Here is a 20,577-nt window from a genome sequence, read left to right as displayed (position 1 = left end):
GTGGACACTGAATATGAAACATTGATTATATATTAAACCTCCGAACTCTTGGGACTGGTCGTTATTGCAGCATTGCTTAGCCTTTCCTGACTAACACACCTGCTAAATAAGGCAAGTGATACTAGATTTATTCATATATGAAATGATGCCAAATTTGCCAAAAAATTAAAAAGTGAGTTGATTTAAAAGAAAAAAAAAAACACCAAGGGGCATAATTTGATAGGTGATATTCTGACATGGTGGAAATACTGAGCATAAAGATCCACATGACCAATATTTTGGAAAATAACTATCATCCTGTTCTCATCTTACTCTCTGTAGGAGAACTCTGGACTTCTTCAGAATTGCTCAGAAAATAAATCCCTTCTCATTCCCGTGTGTTCACCGTACATTCAGTGGGTTAAACAACAATCACCAAAATCTCTTTATTAAAGCTGATCAGTCAGAGGTTACATCAAGAGATTCAGATTTTCTATTTGATTTTATGGCCCAACAACGAGCGGTTGCCCATAGTGTTCCACAGACATCAATCAAGGGCATAAACCTGGCGAGAAGGGGCTTTTCAAATCTTTCTGAGCATGGGGTGCTCTTGAAAGGCTGCACAAATGACAAGGGACTTAGAACGAAAGCCCATGGAACACTGCAGCCACGAGGGAGCGGTGGGGCATGGTTCCAACCTGATGTAGCAAAGCTGGGCGTGTGCTGATTAGCAAGCAATTGGGTCTTGGCTCGGTGATTTGCAGGTTGGAAACTGCTAAAATATTCGTGTACTTGACTATGTCTCTTCCAATTAGACGTAATAAATGCAGATGTGGGTGACCATATGCTTTATTTTGATGGAATGGTTTTAACCTTTATGAAGTGTGTGTGTGCATGTGTGGTTTGAGTTCTCTAAGGCTGGCCTATTTTGAGATGAGCTGGTATTTTAAGATGCAATGTAATTAACTTTTTATTAGAGACTCCTTTTTGGGATCAAAAGAGCAAGTAGTCTTAACTTTGTAGTTGCTCAGCTAAATTTTATTTATTATTTAATAATTAATTAATTAATCAATTTTTGTGGTATTAGGGATTGAATCCAGGGATAATCTACCACTGAGCTACATCCCCAGCCCCTTTTATTATTATTTTTTAATATACATATACATATATATATTTTTTTAGTTGTTGATAGACCTTTATTTATTTATATGTGGTGCTGAGAATCCAACCCAGTGCCTCACACATGCCAGGCAAGTGTGCCACTCCTGAGCCCCAGCGCCAGCCCCAGCCCCACAGCCCTTTAAAACAAAAATTTTTTTTTTTTTTTTTTTGAGACAAGGTCTCACTCCATGGCCAAGGCTAGCCTTGAACTTTCCATCCTCCTGCCTCAGCCTCCTGAGTCTCTGAGTGACAGGTGAGCCAGGGCACCCACCTCATAAGGGAGGTTTTCTGGGCCAGGCCTCCCAGTGGCCACTTCTGTCCCCATTTTGACCCCTCAGCACATTCCTGACCGCGAGGAAGGCTGGGAGAAGTGTCCAGTTGTGAGCCCTTAGTTTTCTAGAAACCATGAAGTGGGCCGCAGTATATCCCACGGCTTACGAGTCTCACAGAATAAGAATGAGTGGATCTGATTTGATGTCATCGTCAGGTGGAGGAGACGTGGGAGGGCAGGTGCGAGGACAGGCTCTTGGTCCTGGAGGCCGGGAGTCCCCGCCTTGTCCTTGTCCACTGGCTCCTTTGGACCCCCCCAGCCAGCTCCACCAGTGTTTTCCCGATTTCATTAAAATGCCACCAAGACACCCGCTCTGCGGCGTGCCACTTCAGTCCTAAGTGGGGCATTTTGCGAGATGAATCGGTCCTTTAAGCGGCAGCGTCTGTCTGTGCGCACTTACCTTGAATTCTTCCCTTGGCGACTGCGGCAGGGGTGTCGCTGGCACTGACTGGCTGTCGGGATTGGTGGGGCGGGAGGCGGCGACTGGATCTGGGAAGGGGCACCGCGGCCAGCCGAAGGCAGTAAAGGGGACAGCTGCCCCGACACAGAACCCGGGAGAGGCTGGCGCTGCTGGCCCAGAGAGAGGCCCACGGGCCTGTCGCTCCCAAGCCCCCAGGGACCTAAGGGCACCGACGCACCCAGGGAGGCAGCCGCTGAGGGCAGGGGGCCCTGCCTAGGTGGCCCTCTGATGAGTCCCAGTGTCACCCAGGGTGAAAGCCAAAGTCCTCCCCATGGTGCAGGGGGCCCTGTCCTCTCTCCTGGTCCTGGCTCCTGCTTGCTCTCTCACTGTTCCTGCCCCAGGGTTTCTGCGGCTCCTGGATCAGGCCAGGCAGGTCCCCTCCTCAGGGCCTCCGCTGTCCCTCTCCTGTGCTGCTCACACCCTCACCCCCTTTCAAATCCACACTCAAATGCACTCGCAGCCTTTCTAACAATACACAACTTTTTCCCCCCTGGATGATTTTCTGTCTCATGGAAGCTTCGCGATGGGGGGTCTCATCTGTCCTGCTCCCTGTGGAACCTTGCTTGGCCCACAGTAGGTGTTCACTATTTACTGAATCAGTGCATGGATTTTTCTTTTGGGGGAACACACTGTCCCATTTTTGCTCCTCCCCCTTCTGAAACTTGGGGGTCACAGAAAGCCCAGGTCCTTGAGGGTAGCTGCCTGGACACCACCCCATTTCCTAATTGCTGTAGCTCCCCAGGACTTATCCCAGTGACTGGCACATAGTAGGTGCTCAATAAAGAGAAGACCGAATGACCCAAATTGACAAGCAACAGTGTTCAAGGTGGGGCACTGGGGGGCGTGGCTGTAGGATATACTTTTTGTATTGAGGAGTGGAGTCTCTGCTTCCTGACCATCATGTGACCCACTTCCCTCCAAAGCACTCTCGGCCATGATGTCCTGCCTCACCTCGAGCCCTGAGGAATGGAGCCCGCTGTCTGTGGATTGAGACCTCTGAAACCAGGAGCCCCCAAATAACTCTTCCTCCTTTACATTCCACAGTGAAAAAGCTGACTAAAACAATGTGCAGGGCTGTTGCCATACATTACTGTGGCAGCCAGGCTGAATGATTTCGCATTCTCCTTCCCTGAGCGGCGAGGCTCTGACCATCACTACATCTTGGAGTGACCTGGACATTGCCCTAGTCACGGAGGTTGAGGACACATCTTCAGACGTAGGCGTGTGGCCCCATGGATTGAGCTACGCTCACCTGTTCCTTAGTGATATTACCCCTTTGCCCTGTTTGGAGTAGAATGTTCCATGGAAATACCCTTTGTATGTCCCCTTCTCTTGCTCTGCCCTTGGGTGTGGCCTCCTTAGGTGTCAGTCAACCTGCTGACAGCTGACTCAGCCCCTGAAACCTGACCCCTTGCCTCATCTGAATGGCTTCTCCCTAGTAAAAAGGTTTAGTGTGTGTGCTCTCTCTCTCTCTCTCTGCAGACCCTTAAGGTCAGAGGAACCGTCACAGGACCCTTAAGAAAAAGGTCTCTCTGTCTCTTTATGGTTATTTCGTGCAGACCAGTTCCCCTGGAGTGACCCTGAGGGTTTTAGTCTGGAGGATCGCAACAATTACTCATTCTTCAGGGTCAGTGCATGACTGTCAAACTATACCTTTCCAGGAGGGCTTGTCACATAACAAGCACAATGGCCTGCCGGGCACTTCCCCAGAAGTCCTTTCACCAGTGGGCAGATGGAAAAGCCCAATCCCAGGTTTGGATGCGCCCAAGAATCTGCATTTTCCACAAGTTCCCAGGGAAGGCTGGTCTGGTCTGCGGACCACACTTTAAGAAACACTCTTTTATAGAGAATCCTCTTAGTTTTTCTACTCTTCTTATGCAAAATTGGTCATTTTTTAAGAAGAAAAAAGCCAAAAAGGTTAACTCAAGGTCACAGAGCCCTGAGTGGCAGAGCAGGTTTGGAGGTAGGTCTGTCCACCCCAGCTCCCAACCACGGCCCACTCCCTGTGCCTTTCCAGCGAGGCCCAGCCCAGCCATGAGCACATCCCTGACCTCACAGCCCTGAGCAGAGAACAGAGGGAGCGTTGGCATTTTTATGGGGCTCATGAGGTGGCATGCGCTAAGTCCTCATTGCACATGCGGGACCCTCACACAACAGCCCCCTCTACCCTATCGCGACAGCAGCAGGGAAGACAGGAGCCTCCTCATCCGGGAGGTTTCAGTGGGCGGGGCCTGGAGATGGTGACATCACTTCTGCTCAGTCCCATTGGCCAGAACTCAGTCACGTGAGCACAGCTAACCGCAAGGGACCCTGGGAGGTGTACCCGGTGGAAACCTGAAGTGGCGCTGGCGGGCCACACCAGGCCTCTCCCTAGGGTTTTCGAGAGCGGGGTTGTCATTAAACCTCTAGGAGGTGCTAGCACCGCGGCTGGACTGCCGAGCTGGGTGCGCGCGGGCCTCCTGGCCTGCAGCACGATGCTTCCCATCCTCCCGGGGAAGAGCGGGGGAAATCAAGGACAGGAAGGCGGATGGCGTCGAAGGGCCCAGGTCGGGGAGCAGCTTTGGATGGCGGCCGGCCCTGGACCGGGCTCTGCGGCCCTGGACTGGGGGCTGCCACGTCGGCCGCACGACCCGGGCAATCCCTTATCTCCGAGCCTTGGTTTCTTCTAATACCAAGATGGTGACATGGGTCTTGCAGGTTATTTGAAGGAGAAAGTCATCTACCCCGTGGGCCGAGCAGGGTCAGTCTGAACGAGCGTCCGAGTCCGGGCTTCGCACCCACCGCTGCACCCGGGGACTACCCAGGAGCGTTCACTGGTCCGTGTCCGGTCTCCATCCTAAGGGTCTGATTCATTTGATAGAGGTGAAGTCCGAGCACAGGTGGGCATTTCATACAAATTCCCAGGTCTCTCTAATGTGCTGCCAAGCTTGAGATCCACCCTAGATGACTTTGACTTTCATCAGAATGGACCCATGATGCCAGCCACTCGGGAGGCGGAGGCGGGAGGATTGCGAGTTCACAGCCAGCCTCAGCAACCTAATGAGGCCCTAAGCAACTTAGCGAGACCCTGTCTCAAAAAAAAAATCAAAAAAAAAAAAATAAATAAAATCTGAGGGGTGGCTAAGTGGTTAAGCACCCAGGGTTCGACCCCTAGCACCAAAACAAACAGAACAAAAAACCCCAACTGATTAGTAGAATGCAGCAATGAATAGCTTCTCCTTTATTTTGAGGGAAGGGTTCCAAGATCTCTAATGTGGGAGGAGGCTTCTAAGGTTGGGCTGGGAGTGAGGTTGACCTTGAGCCCCCCCCTTCCTGGGTCACCCCCTACCCCTCCCATTGCATCCGTGGTCTGCGGCAGGGAAGGCTCCATACACTTCGGATGCATCTCAGGGAAAAGTGCCGCTGTGCGGAAGGCCAGCTCTTCGCCATCCTGCCTGGTCCTGCAGTTTTGTCTCTGCTCTGCCAAGGGTGGACGGCGCCAAAGCTGACAGATAGCCCTGGCCCCCGCCTCCATGCAGAACAGGGAAGCATGATAATTTCTGAGTGATTACCAGGTGGAACAACTTTCTGCCAGCTAAGGTGACATGTGGCAGTTGGCATTTGAACAGGTCGCTTTACAGGAACAGCAAGAGACAGTAACTGCCACCTTGGGGCTATTACTTTCAGAGAGAGAAGGAAAGCTACAAGCTGATGACTCTGGTTATTCATGCGGTATTTCCCTGGAGGTGAGGAGAGACTGGGCTTTGCGGCAGCAAGAAGAAGCTGGGGACAATCTATTTATTTAACAGGATATTCACTGTGAGCCAGGCACAGTTCTAAGTGTTTTACAGATTTTAACTCAATTAAATCCTTGCCACAACCTGATAAGGTAGTCATCTCCATGTTACAGATGGGCTAAACCAAATGCTCAAGACCCCACGGCTGGTGTGGGGCAGAGCTGGGATTCAGATCCAGGTGATCTGGCTTTAAGGTCACTGCGCAATGCCTAGGGAGACCACCGGTCCCCTGTCCCCACTTGTTAGGGTGTATGAATTGGAAGTTCATATGCCCTCTGTTCATATTTAGAAGTCATAATTCAAGCTAGCAATGCTATTCAAAGAAACATGTTCTGCTGGGCGCAGTGGCACACACCTGTCATCCCAGCAGCTTGGGAGGCTGAGGCAGGAGGATCGCGAGTTCAAAGCCAGCCTCAGCAAAAATCAAGGTGCTAAGCAACTCAGTGAGACCCTGTCTCTAAATAAAATACAAAATAGGGCTGGGGATGGGGTTCAGTGGTCGAGTGCCCCTGAGTTCAATCCCTGGTGCCCCCTCACTCCCCACAAAATAAACACGTTCTGTTATACTGACCTGGGGGGTATCTCTTTGTAGTGACCCAGAAGGCCAGCCTCGCATCAGGGGTCCATGCTGGAGCAGGCTGGTCAGAGGAGAACTGTGCATGTCTCTAAAGGGTGAGCCCCACTTGCCTGGACCCAGGAGCTGTACTGGTGAGGGGAGGGGAGCCACCAGGCTTCAGCATGCTCCCCTTCTCATAAAGGTGGCCTTGTTACTGAACTTGAGTGATTCCATGACTTCCTGCTAAGTCACTGGGTACGTCCTCGGGCGTGAGCTGCTCCTTCTCACTCCCTGTCTGCTGGCTGCACGCAGGACGGCACAGGCAATCACACCCTAGACAGGGGCTGGAAAACTGTGGCCCCTGGGCTGGATCCTGCCCCCACTTGTATTTGTAAGCGAAGTTTCACGGGAGCGTAGACACGCCCAGTCCTTCCTGTTGCTCTTGCTGCTGTCAAACAACACAGAGCTAAACAACTGTGACAGAGACCACAGAGGCAAACATATTTACCATGTGACTCTGCAGGAAAAATGTGCCCTGGAAGATAGAGGAGCTGGTTCTGAGTAACACCCAGAAGGCTGTGTGGCAGCCAGGCGTCTCCGGCTGCAAGAAGTCCATGTTTTTTCATGTAAATCTTTGATGTCTTGTGGTTTACTTACTAAGGCAACCGGTATTATTTATGGCAATGAATATAACGCCTGGCAGGTTGTGAGCAAGCAGATGATAACTCCTTCCCCGACGCTGTAGTTTTATACTCACGGTATGCTCTCGTGGTATCAGTCAGCTTTCTGTTACTATGACAGATGGCTGAGATGATGATAAACTTATAAAGAGAAAAGGTTTCTTTGGGCTCATGGTTTGGAAGTTTCAGGCCACTTTCGGTTGGCTCATATGCTGTTGGGCCTGTGGTGAGACAGCACATCATGGAGGGAACGCGGGGTGAAGGAAGCTTCGCCTCGTGGCAGCCAGGAAGCCAAGTGAGAGACAGGAAGGGGGATGACTCCCATTATGTCTTTGCGGGGCATACCCCCAGTGACCTCTGACCTCCTTAGCCCGATCTCGCAAACCACACCACCTTCCGGTTGTACTGAGCTGAGGACTGAGAGGGTTCTGTTTGGTGCTTTGAGTGGGGTCTTGCTAAGTTGCCCAGGCTGGCCTTGACCCTCCTCCTCCTGCCTCAGTCCCCAGGGCTGTGCTGGGACGCATGGCCCAGGACCAAGCCTTTACCGCGTGGGCCTTGGGTGACATCCAGATCCAAACCGTCGCAGTCACACTTGGAGTGGCTCAGGGCTGCCTGGCTTCCACATCCACGCCTCGCACACAGCCGCTGTTTCTTCCGCCGAGAACATTCTTTCCCTTTTTCTTGGGTTCACTGACCCCTGGGACTCTTGGGGGTCTTGGGGGGTGGCCAACAGTGCTTCCGGGCAAAGTCCCCTTCCTCTCTGTCCCTCAACACGGGGTGTTCTGTTATTCGTCCCCAAATAGCCTTGGTCAGCAGAGTTCCGTGGACAGGAGCTGAGCTTGGGTTAGGCTGCGAGGCTTCAAGTCCTGGTTGAGTGACCACTTGGAAGTGGTCAGTGACGCACTCCTCTCTGCCTCAGATTCCTCATCTGGAAAATGGGAATCAGGATCCGGTCCCCCCCGTGGTGTGGTGTGGGAATAAGGTGAATGAGGAGACTTAGGAAGGGCACCTGCTGCAGGCAGAGCTCAGCAAGGTCACATGACGTCCTCGTCAGGTCCTCTCTGTCTGTCTTTTCTTGTGTGCCAGTCAAGTGCTCGGCCACCGAGCTGCACCCCAGCCCTGGCCTCCCTGATCGGTCACTGCTCTGGTCACAGCTTGTGTGACACGTGGCCGTGGAAGCCCCTCTCCAGCGCTGGGCCGGCCACTTGAGGACCCGGCTCTCGGGACGTTCTGGATGAAGCGCTGCCCGGGCCCATCCTCTGTCCTGGGCAGTGCCTGGGGAGGGTCCAGGGCCAAGGGGAAGCCCTATGGCGTGGACCAGGCCAGCGACTGGTCCGAGGAGACAGACCGGAAGCTGCGAGTCCAGACGTGTGGGCCAAGGGTCCCCTGCGAACCCCGCGCGGCCAGCTCCCTAGGGAAGAGGGATGACAATGGCTGGGCAGGTGGCCGGGTTCTAGAGCGCTGCAGCCAGACCGGGGCTGTCCAGGCAGGTGGCCCGCCGCCACATGCTCAGGTGGACACCTGTTCCTACCCTCTGCAGCCAGGGGCGACCCAGCCTGGCTCACGGGGCCCTGGTGCGGGTTTCCCGGGGCCACCTCTGGGCAACTGCGAGGAAAGCCGCGGCCTCTCCTGACCTGTGGGGCGTGTCCCCACCGACAGAGGGCGCCGAGGAGCACAGGGGTGGGTGGGGAGAGCCGGTGGCCAACGCCCTTTGCCCCCCAGAACCTGGAGTCTGGCCCTGGGTCCAGGCCCAGTTCTGCTTGTCTAGCAGCGCTGGTGAATAATAGCAATTGTAATAATGGTGACCAACACTGTTGAATCCCTCAAGGGGCCCTGAGAACAGTCCGAACAGGTCACCTATGACTCTCATCCCCATGACAATCCTGGGAGGTAGGATTTTTATAAGATAAAACTCCTAAAAATATGAGTTTTATTTTACATATGAAGAAACCAAGCCTCAGAGAGGTTAATTAGCTCACCCAAGGTCACACAGCACAACCAAAGATTCAAATCCATGTGGATTGCAGAGCCCAGACTCTTTAACTGAGCTCTTTACCCCTGTGGGCACTTGCTGATTTAGACACTGGAAGGAGGGAGGGCACCTGGGCATTTATGACACTCGATTTGGCCCAATCTTCCTACTAAGAAGTGTATTGTTCAAGGTTGTGCATCCCAGCTGGCGTGGTGGCAGTGGAGAGATCCCTGGGCTGGAGAATATAAGCATTTGCTCTCTAGTGATCAAAGGGAAAGAAACAGACTGAGCTCCTGTCCATAGGCTGAGGAAAGAGCCCGGCAGAGTGACGCATGCCTGTCATCCAGCGGCTTGGGAGGCTGAGGCAGGAGGATCGAAAGTTTGAGGTCAGCCTCAGCAACTTAGCGAGGCCCTAAGCACCTCAGTGAGACCCCCTCTCTCTAAATAAAAATCAAAGGGGCTGGGGAGATGGCTCAGTGGTTAAGTGCCCCTGGGTTCAATCCCTGGTACTAAAGAAAAAAAAATAAAACACAAGGCTGGTGACACAGTGGCCCCTCCCCCTTTGTCACCCTCCTTATTTGTTTTGCTTACTGTGGTCATCGCTGCACCCCCACCCCGTCCTTTATAACCTGCTGCTCACCATGGTCCCCGTGGTCACCGCTGGCTCACCGTTCCTACGTCATGACCAGGACGCTGCCCATCAATGACCCTGGGCAGCAGCACCACCAGCACCAAGCCATGGCCAGGCTGTCGGTGCCACTGGGACCCCTCACACCACTCCGTGTCCCCGGGAGCCCGGCACACGGCCCTCACTGTCCCTCACAGCACCAACCCGCGGCCCTCTGGCTCACCGCGCCCTTCACAGCACTGCCCGTCTGCTCTGCCCATGGTCACTGCGGCCACCTCGGCTGCTAGGGTTTGGATCTGGACGGTCCCCAGAGGCTCCTGTGTGGAAGGCCTGGTCCCTGGTGCCGTGGGGCTAGAGGTGGCCTTTGGAAGGCGACCTCAGCAGCGGTTAATCCACTGGAGGGCTCCTGTGGGAGGGGGCGGGAGGGAGGGTGTCCCTGGGGACACCCAGGTGGCCTGGGAAGGCGTTTCCTGTCCCTGGTCCTTTCCCTTCCCTCCCTCAGCCGGGAGCTGACCAGCCTCCTGTGCACTGGCTCCTGCCTCCGCCATCACGTCCTCCTTCACTTGGGCCCAGGAACAATGGAGCCCCCGAGCAGGGACGGAAACTCTGCAGCCCTGAGCCCAGCCAACCTTCCTGCTCTAAGGGGCTTTTCTCAGGTATTTTGTCACAGCAACAGAACGCTGACCGGCCCACCCCCTCTGCCACGCCACCATGGCTGATATTTGATCGTCACCAAAACAACTCAAGTGGCGGAAGTCTTGAGTCTCTTCTGCAACTCGAGGCTGGTGCTGAATGTCCAGTGTGTGAATGGAGCCTGGGACTGGGCCACCATCATTCCCAAGGCCACTTGCTGGTGGCCCTCTTTAATGATGTATTCGTGGACACTCCCTGCTGGTGGCTTTGGGTGGCACAGAAGCTTGTGAGATGTCTGAGTCACTCAACACCCAGACATGCCACAGGACCCTGCTGCTGCCACCCCCATCGTCCCCAGGGGGCGGAGCCTGCAGACAGACCTCTTGGGCTCTGCTTGGGGTCAGCACCGTCCTGGCCCCTTCCTTCCCAGATCTTTGAAGCCTGTCGTTGGCCGTCCTGCTCCTGGCTTCAGGGCCTCCCTGCCCGGTGACGTCACTAATCATCAGCACATGTGCGTGGGGGGTACGAGCCTTAATTAAGTAAACGCCTCTTGGCTCCAAACAGAAGATGGGAAGAATGTGCTTCCCACGGCCCAGGTTGTGTGGGCCTCTGGAAGGCCACTGTCTTTGGGGGACTGGTGGGGATTCTGAGGAAAGCAAGTGACCTCCCACCCGGGCTGCAGAGGGGAGAGGAGCCGAGCCCAGCCCGCGCCTGAGCCTGGGCCATCTCAAGAGCTTGCAGCTGAGGGTTGGAGGTGCGGGGTGGACCCTTCCTGGCCTGCTCCCCTCTCGTCCCTGCCCTATGCCTCTGCCCACCGCTGGGTACTGATCTGCTTTCCCACTACCCAGCTGCATAGCTGACTTTGGTGCCTCGGTTTCCCCAATCTGCTCACAGTCCTGGTCATCGTGACTGCACCAGCGCCAACACCCCAGTGCTAATCGTGACAATCGTCAGCGGATGCAGGGGCGGGATTAAGTGGCCCTGTGGCCGTTCTGACATGTCTTGAATGAGTTAACAATGGTCCTTTCCACCGCTCCCAGAGCTCTGGGAGGGCCTGACAGGGCAGTGGGGAGACTGAGGTCCAAATCCTAGCTTTGCTGCTTACTAGCTGTGTGACCTTGGGCAAGATGTACAACCTCTCTGTGCTAGGAAAACCAGTGGGGGCACCACAGGAAGCGGGGCCTGGAGCAGGGAGAGGCCACTGAGGCAGAAAAGGGGACAGCACTGTCACCAACCCGAGGGTGAGGGCCTCCTTACAGTTTGCGTCCTGAGGGGCTCTTCTGTGTCACCTTGGTTCCTCAGAAGCCAGGAGTGTCCAGGCTGCTCCGGGGTCACAGGCCGAGCAGTCCCATCACAAGACCCCTGTGGGGGCCCCTGAGAGGGGTGAGCGACATGTCAGTGCTCTGCGTTTCTTTATTTGGTGCTGGGGACGCGCCCAGGGCCTCTCCCTTGCTGGGCAAGGGCTCTACCTGAGCTCCCTGAACCCCTCCTTCTCCTTGGAGCCCCTTCCTTCCCACTCTAGAGGCAGGAGGCTGCTCAGGCTTCCCTCCAGCTGGGGTGCAGGACCTGGACCCCGGGCACGGGGCGAGGGAGGGCCTGGCAGTGACCGGTGGCCGTGGTCTTGGCTGGAATATTCTCCTTGCAGTGTGATTTGGGGACCGTTCCTGGTCTCGGGGACGCCGACCTTGATGCCTGGGCTCGTCTTGTGACCTAAACCAGCCGTGGTGGGTCCTGTTGCTGGCCACCAAGAATCTTATCAGCACAGGCAACATGAGGGGCCTCTCAGGGCAGGAATGTGCCCGAGCCGTGAGCCGGGGGGCAGTGGGTAAGCGGAGAGCCATCCGTGAGCTGGTCCTGGACCCCCAGATCTGCTCCACCCCACAGATGTGCTCTCTTGGAATTTTTATGACATCCCCCCCCCACCGCCGTCCCAGTTCCAGACGGTGGGTCCCCTCCCGTCCCTTGGGTGGTTTCCAGGGAAGGGTTCATGGCCAGCTGGGTGGACATGCCCCCGAGGCGGCCTTGGCCACGCACATTTCTATCTCCAGAGCCAGAGAGGCCACTGGGATCTTTTTGGTGGCTCCACTCTGTGTCTGGAAAGGGCCCAAAGGGAAGATCCTGACCCGCGATGGGCCCCCGCGTGGCTCTGATCCGAGGGCACAGTGACATGGCAAATTCAAGGGAGAATCGGTTTCCTTCTCTGCACCCCCCTCGCCATCCCAGAACACCACTCACCGGTGACATTGGGGGTCTGATGTGGGCATGTGCCTGGCGAGGTCCCAGCTGCTCCCGGGGACTCTGGGGGGCCTTCGAGTTGACGTGAGCACCCGGGGAGACCCCAGAGTGCCTCTGATGGGAAGCATTAGAACTCCGGAGGCCAGAGGTGCTTTTAAAAGAAAGTAAATTGGAGTCACGGCCGCTGATCAGGCCACCAGGGCTGGGGACTCCAGGTCACATTGCCACTTACTCTCCATCCAACCAGGTGTGGGCTGGAGAAGCCCCGCTGTCCCCAAATGCCAGATCAGGGCAGATGGCCACTTTTCTTGACCCTTAATGGTGTTCTGGGCTCTATGTCCGCGGAGAGTCCCAAGCGGGAACTTGCAGAGCGAATGCGGCTTTTCACAGATCTCGAGTTTCCTGAGGGAGACGCACCTGCTCTGATGAAGAGGAGGCTTGACCGTGCCTCACTGGCCTGGGGACGGCCCTGACCCAACATCCTCGCCTCTCCACTAAGCATCCACTCGCTCCGGGTGGCCCGTGTGCCCTGATGACGCTGATGTGCACGCGCTGGTAGGAGGAGTCACGTGGGCGTGCAAGGAGAGCCCTGGACTGGCTTCCCTCCTTCTCCAGCCCCCGCCTGATGGGAAGGGGAGTGTCCCCTAAGGATTCCTCAGAGAGCTGCCCAAGACCCTTAGCTTCCGGTCCTTCCTGTGGTCTTGCCTGCAGCCTGCAGTCACCCTCTTCCTTTTCTGGATCTCCAAAGTCACCAGCTGCCTTCTCCTGCTTCTCAGCACCCTTTGGTCTTTCCCACGCCCTTGTCCATCTGGAACATTCCAGCACATCCCTCCTCTCTGACAGCCCCTCTGGGGTGCCTATCCAGGATCCATTTCCGCTTCTGAAGCCAGAGTGGTAGGGCGGGGGGGAGGGAAGTGGGCGAGATGCTCAGCTGAACCTGCCTGAGCTCAGGGGGAGAGGGGCCACGTGATGCAGACCCGGCCAGTGAGACGCGAGCTCGGCTGTCCCTTCCCCTCCCGCCCTGCGGGAGCCAGGAGACGCCTGGGGGCAGAGGGGAGGGATAGGGGTCAGGATCTGGTTTCCTCCTCCCCCTGCAGATGGGGCTTTGGACTCAGGCAACCTGGGTTCAAGCTGGGCTCTTGCACAAAAAAATAGGCTGGAGGTGTGACCTCAAGCCTGGGAACAGAACAGCAAAGTCCAGAGCACCACGGACCTGCCCCGAGGCCAGAACTTGCTGATCTTTCTCCCTGCCTCACAGTGAGGGCACACAGTAGGCGCTTAACAGATCTGTATGCAGTGAGCACTTGTACAGGTCTTAGCAGAGTGACACGTCCAGGAAATCTGGCTTAAAAATAGAATGAATACCCGGCGCAGTGGCGCACACCTGTACTCTCAGCGGCTGGGGAGGCTGAGGCAGGGGGATCGCGGGTTCAAAGCCAGCCTCAGCCACTCTGTGAGACCCTGTCTCTAAATAAAATACCAAATAGGGCTGGGGATGGGGCTCCGTGGTTGAGTGCCCCTGAGTTCAATCCCCGGGTACCCACCTCCCCCTAACCCCCAAATGGAGCGAACAGCCCAGCAGTATTCAGGGTCCAATTTCCTATGGGACAATGAGGCAGCCGGGACAGAGAAGGGTATCTGGTGCCCCCCGCCCCACGTCTCCCCACGAAGCAGATCAGCTTTCAAATTTACACCCGGACTTCCTTCTTGAAGCTCTGCATTATTTAAGACTACATTTCCCAGAGGGATGAATGTAAAGCAAGATCTGTATTATTTCAAAATCTGAGCATACAGAGAGGCTCTATGAATATTTTTAAATCGCCCCATTTCCAAATCACATCATGCAAATTTGCCTAGACTGGGATGTGCCGTTTTGGAGGGGGGTCATAGAGACACTTGGGTGGACGGGAAGGTTTCTGAGATTAAAAAAAAAAAAATTTGCAGCCTAGTACTTGCCTCCCAAGTCTGCGGTGTGGCTGCATCAGAGGTGGCTGGTCACGGTCATTAGGTGTTAAAAGTGGTTAATGTGTCAACATTGAAGAATGATTTGCTTTAACAAAATTGCAGCTGATTTCAGAGTCATTCCAGGGACCGGCGTGAATTATTGAAAAATTAATTGGTGTCTGTTTTCCCTTTTTCTCTCTCGGGCATGGGACCCTACCAGGAAAGGGTCCCCGTTTGCTGTCGGGGGCATTGTACGTCGATGTGAGCACATCAGTAGAGACATGTCCCCAATTGCTCACTTGAAACTACTCTCACTGGTCATGGACCCTGTTTTACAGATGAGGAAGCAGAAGCACAGAGATGTTTAGCAACTTGTTCAAAGTCACACAGCCAGTGACAGGCAGAGGCAGGCTTTGGGTGTAGGCAGGGAGCTGTCAGTCTGTTCTTGGCTCCGTGCCTCTCTACAGCCTCAGGCAGAAACTGGAAGGATGCTGACCACAGAACTAAAGCCTGAGGCCTTTCTAATTAGTTTGGACCAAATCCTGGGATGTGTGTAAGATCCACAGAGAGGAGAGAACTCGGAGCAGGCTGGATTGCCTTCACTGCCCGCACTAACGGGGCTGTGAGTCGATGTAGAAATATAAGAAAATGGGGCCTCTCTGGCTCCCCAGGAGCTCTAGGGCCATCCATCCCTGTGGCCCCAGTAAGAATGTCCAGGGCTCCTGATTGTATTTTGATATGCATTCTTTTTAATTTAGTTTTATTGGAATAAGTGCGAGGCTGTATGTGCATAGTTTGAAAATCAAAACAATACCCACGGGCGCGTCTATAAAAGCACAACCGCTCCTTTTTCTTCATCTGTTGTCTTCCTCCCTCTTCCTCTCTCCCCACTTTTTTTTTTGGGGGGGGGGTAGCAGGGATTGAATCCAGGGGTGCTTAGCCACTGAGCCACATCCCCAGCCTTCTTTTATTTATTTATTTTTAAAATTTGAGACAGGGTTTCGATGAGTTGTTTAGGACCTTGCTAAGTTGCTGAGGCTGGCTTCGAACTCTGGATCCTCCTGCCTCAGCCTCCCGAGCTGCTGGGACGACAGGCGTGCGCAACCCCGCCCGGCTCACATGCAGTGCTTTTTTGTATTTTCTTCCAGGGGCTCTTTATGCAAATACGAGCAACAGACATCATGTTCTGTCCTTTACTGCCGTGGCTGGCTCTGGGCCATACTCAATGCATTTTTGACGTAAGATGTTTACAACTCTGGGTTGATCAGGGGGTAACCCTAGGGTACGTGAGGGAGCCTCTGCACTAGGGTTTTATCCACGAGTTCTAGAGTTGTCTGAAAAATATATGCACATGTGTATATTTATATAAATGGGCCGTCTTCAGTGCATCACTAAAGGGAAAGGAAATGGATCCTGTCGCAGCCACCAGGATGGAAACTGCACAAAAGTCCCCACCCTGGACCCATCCAGTGTCTCAGGCCCCACGCCCGCTGCATTCGAGTCTGCATTGAACAGCACCCCCCCCCCGCCCCCCACTTCCTAGGCACTGAAAAGTTTGAGTGGCACTTCCCTCCTGGGCGGCAAGAGGGAGTCTCACCCACCCTGAACCTCAGAGGAGAGGCATCTCTGTGACTCTTCAAGGTCCTGTCACCCAGTGGAGGGGAGGCAGCCTCCAGGGACAGTCGTGGGAAAAGAATCACTTGGCCCCTCGCTGTCACTCATCCCAAAGGGCATTGGCTGTCAGGGGCGTGGTACGTGGGTGTGAGCACATCAGTAGAGACATGTCACCCATTGCTCACTTGAAACTAGTCTCGCCTTTGAAAAATACAAAGTCACCCACCCCACGATGCCCCAAAGCAGGGGACCCAGGCTACCTCTTAGCAAGCTAGTCTAGGAGCCAGGACTTGAAAGAGTCAGGACTGGGAGAGGAGGAGCCAGGGTGTGTGTGTGGCTAGGAGCGGGCTGGGAGGCCGGTTTTATGGAAGGCGAAGGTTTGCATCCTGTGGTCCACCCAGTCCCCTGGGCCACAGCGCCTGGCTGGGAGGGAGAGGAAGCGGAGCCGCGGCGCCCCCTGGTGGCCCACCTGGGTACTGAGTAGAAAGGCGCTTGGGTTGCAGGGGTAACCCAGGAAATAAGGAGATAATTGCAGGCTGCGGAGGGGCTACATACCACCCCCCACTCCCCCACCCCACCCCTGCGCACACACACATGCAGACGCACATGCATGCATACCCTGCCCAAAGTGTCCTATTCTTTTGCCAAGGCCACACCAATGTGGTGCCCCAGAGCACATTTGACTTATTTGCCATGACTTTCCCTGGTCTCCATGGGAGTCCCTTCCTGTGCCCCTTTCCATGCAGTTATGGTCCTTCCAGAGCTGAGAGGACAGCAGTGTCCTTGCCGTGGCCTAGACCTTACAGCGCAGATGGACATCCAGAAGCTCTTACCCCGATGATCTGGGAACTTCTGTTGAAGAGACTGTTGCCACCCTGGGCAGTGATGGTTTTGGAACCAGATTCTCCCAGGGCATCGTCACCCAGGGAAGAGAGCAGAGCCAGCATCTGGGTTCTTCTGAACAGCGCCCACGTTCCCACTTGCTGGGAGTCCACCTCTGACAGTTAACACTATGGGGCACTATCAGAAACTGACTTTGCTTTCTCTCTTGATTTAATCGGCACAACAACCCTCTGTCTGATGGAGAAGCCTTTGAACTGGGTATTATCACCGTAGTCTGTACTTACCTGCAGGAGACACTTCCCAAGATCCCAGTGGATGCCTGAAACGGTGGCATCAAACTCCATGTAGACTATTCTACCTTGGCATTGTCACAGAGTACTAGATTTCCTCTGCCTGTTTTATGCCCTGGTGCCTCCTTGGCATACTACTCTTTCACTTTGGAGTCATTATTAACTAAAATAAGGGTTATTAAACATGAGCAATGTGACACCACAGCAGTCGCTCTAAAAATGTGACTTAATCTGAGATGTTCCTTAGTGACTAACGGGTGGGTACCATATACAGCATGGATACATTGAACAAAGGGATGATTCTTGTCCTGGGTGGGATGGGGTGTGATGGAGTGAGATTTCTTCATGCTTCTCAGAATGCCATGTGACCAAAAACTTGTGAATTGTTTATTTCTGGAATATTATCTTCTGTATTTTCAGACTGCAGCTGACCATGGGTAACTGAGACTGTGGAAAGTGAAACCACATATAAAAGTTGAGTACTATATTTCCCTGTTAGCTTTCTGCCTTCATTTCTTTCTAGTCTCCCGGATCACTGTGCTGCAGGCACACCTTATGGGGCACTTATTGTGTATTTGAGGACCATTCCAGGCATACTTCTGCCTCAGGACCTTTGCACATTCCCTTTACCTGTACACTCTTAGCTCAGATACTTTGGTGACTTGCTGCTTCCCTTTCCTTCAGAACTCTTCTTTAACCTGCCTTCTCAACAAGATGTTTCCTGAACATCTTATTTAAAATCATATTATGCCTCCTTCCTTATTCCCTTTCCCTATTTTATTTTCCCCAAAGCATTAATTATCTTCTCCTGTTCTGTACTCGTTACTTCCTGATCTTGTTTATTATTCATCTCTCCTCCTGGTATATACACTCCTACAGTCAGGACTACAGGAAATCCTGCCTGTAGGAGTGTGTATACCAGTAGGCTGGATGAATAATGAACAAGATCAGGAAGTAATGAGAACAGAACAGGGGAATAAGGAACAAGATCAAGCTGGTTCACTGCCATCTCCCAGGTACAGTGCTTCCCTTAGGGCAGGTGCTTGGTACCCGTCAATTGAACTCGAGTTCCCTTTTCACAGAGGTTCAGAGAAATGAGCCAGTCACCTGTCTAGGGTCACGGTGCAAATAAACGGCTGATGTGGGATCCAGTCGGGAGGGCAGGGTTGCCTGGTCTTTTTAAGTGGATCTCACAGTGCACTGATTTGGGGCAGAAGTCGATCTTTGCAGTCCGCACAAGCACATGTGAAGAGGCTCCTGTCACCCTGCCACCCTGCCATGGAGGTGGAGGTGGCTGCAGGTGGCCACAGGCAGTGCGGAGACTCGCTGGGGCGGGGCTGCCTGGCTCATAGCCTTTGTCATGATTGTGTTTCAAGGGACGGGAGCTTCCTTCCTGAGCCCATCCGTGGGACATCTGCACAAGTCCCCGTCCAGCAATCCCCTCCCCCCTGGACCCCGAGGTCTGAACCCCAAAACCCCAGGAGCCAGCCCGGGGCTGTGTCTGGGGCAGGGCCCTGAGGGGTTAATTGCACCGCCGTGTCCGTTAGCGGAAGCCATTGGGAGGGGATCCACTTCTGCTTTTCTGGCTGTATTTTAAAGGCATTTAAAAAAGGCTTTCTTTTTTTTTTTGAGCCTATGCACTCTTCAGAAATTAAATTTAGACTGTGATTTTATTACCCTTTTTATTTAATTTATCCTAACGGTGGCATTCAAGCTGTGAACCAGCTGTTGACTTTGAAAAAACATTGTTCAATTTGAAGGGAACAGTTTAAAACTTAATGTAATGGCTGTGGGTAATCGACGGCGATGACACCCAGCACCCACCTCCCCGGGGCGGAGGACAGCGCAGGAGCCAGGCAGTGCGCCTCCGGGTAGGGGGACCCGGGCGACCCCGCTGGCTCCATGGGCCTCTCTGGTCTCGCCTGGGGCCGGCCTCTGGGAAGAGTTCACAGGGTCCAGGTTCAACGGAGCCCATGGACCTCCCAGCTTCCGGCCTCTGCTGACTTCTTTCTGGTCACTTAGTCTCAGTTTTTGGGGGGTGGGGTGGGTGCTGGGGATTGAACTCAGGGGCCCTCGACCCTTGAGGGACGTCCCCAGCCCTGTTTTGTATTTTACTTAGAGACAGGGTCTCCCTGAGCTGCTGAGAGCCTCACTGTTGCTGAGGCTGGCTTTGAACTTGCCATCCTCCTGCCTCAGCCTCCCGAGCTGCTGGGGTTATAGGCCTGCACCACGGCACCCTGTTGCCATGGACAGAGGGTCTCTCTCTCTCTCTCTCTCTCTGTCTGGTAGTAAGAGAGGTTCTGAGGTCACGCGGAACTCAAGGGCTCACCTTGACGTCACTGTCCGGCACTTCCTTTCTGCCTTGGCTGCTTCAGCTACCCCTTTACTCCGTCCCCAAGATGGGCACAGACTCCCCCCCAGGCTGGGTGCCGTCTCTTTCCTCCCCCCAGGAAGTAGAGTTTGGTTTTCCAAAGGGTAATTTTGGCCGAGTGACAGGTCAGCCCTTGGCCAACGGGATGTCGGCAAACCCCGCGGTGGGGAGTGACGTCCCAGGTGTCCTGTCTGTGGATGCCACCCACAGGATGGCGGGATCCAGGGACAGGACGTGCAAAGTCCTTTCCTGCCCCTGGACACTGGTGCCCTCTTGCCTCCCTGGGCCTCTGTGTGAGGAGCCTGGGCTAGCCTGCGGGTGACATAGGACCTGTGCTCTGATGGTGTCCCAGCCTATGGCCCCTGGAACCTCCAACCCAGGAGCCAGCCCAGCAAACCCGTGGACTCGTGAGCCACCTGCAGAGCCTGTGGATTGAAGCCACTGTATTCTGGGTGACCCGCTGGGCGGTCGGCAGTGTGTCCACGCGTCTGAGCCCACGTGCTCCAGGCCGGCGCTTGGCCTGGGTGCAGGGGAAGGGCTGGGCCTGAGGTCGAGGCCGTCCTCCTCCTGGTCTCCGCTTCCTGCTGGCTGCGTGGCCCCTGCTCGGCTGGACTATCCTCGCCTCAAAGGTGGGGACATTTGGTGGTCGATGGCGTCAGACCAACAGGGTGTCGGAGTCCTCGCTTCTCTCCTCCGGCACTTAGTACTGTGAAGCGGCGATGCCCGTGGGTGGGATGTTTGTGTCCCCACCACGTCACGCGGTGAAGCCCTCAGACCTAATGTCGAGCTGTCGGAGCTGGACTTTAGGAGATGGTTAGGCAACGTGGAGGGTCGAGTCCTGGTGAATGAGATCACTGACCTGGTAGGAAGAGACATGGAGAGATGATCTCTCGAAGTCCCAAGTTTCCTCTCCGGAGACTGGAGGCAAAGCATCCCATCCCTAGAGACAGGACACGTAAATCCTTCCTTCAAGAGCTCCCTGTCACAAACACTCACTCACTGTGACCCAGTAGCATCAGTCCTGGCTGTGTGATGTTGGGAAAATCACTTTACCTCTCTGTGTCTTGGTCTCTCCATCTTGGAAATGGGAAGACATTATGCCAC

General features: G+C 54.4%; 1 protein-coding gene across 2 annotated transcripts; it reads right to left on the bottom strand.

Moving 5' to 3' along the window:
- Positions 1–1,312: 1,312 nt before the first annotated feature.
- LOC125612349 lies at positions 1,313–13,330 on the bottom strand. Of its 2 annotated transcripts, XR_007342692.1 has the most exons (4): positions 12,829–13,330; positions 11,434–11,538; positions 6,279–8,354; positions 1,313–4,998 (listed from the first exon to the last, which is right to left on the bottom strand). XR_007342692.1 is itself a non-coding variant. In XM_048789691.1 (3 exons), exons 1-3 carry the CDS (start codon positions 12,418–12,420, stop codon positions 7,836–7,838), a joined length of 645 nt encoding a protein of 214 aa, XP_048645648.1. In that variant the 5' UTR covers positions 12,421–12,608; the 3' UTR covers positions 5,694–7,835. The 2 variants fall into 2 exon arrangements, 1 of the variants encoding a protein (XP_048645648.1); XM_048789691.1 differs by lacking the exons at positions 1,313–4,998; positions 12,829–13,330 and adding an exon at positions 12,412–12,608 and having other exon boundaries at positions 5,694–8,354; positions 11,434–11,550.
- Positions 13,331–20,577: the final 7,247 nt, after the last annotated feature.

This window comes from Marmota marmota, unplaced genomic scaffold (genome assembly GCF_001458135.2).
Source record: "Marmota marmota marmota unplaced genomic scaffold, marMar, whole genome shotgun sequence".
Taxonomy (NCBI): Eukaryota; Metazoa; Chordata; class Mammalia; order Rodentia; family Sciuridae; genus Marmota; species Marmota marmota.
This window is presented reverse-complemented; position numbering and strand designations above follow the sequence as displayed.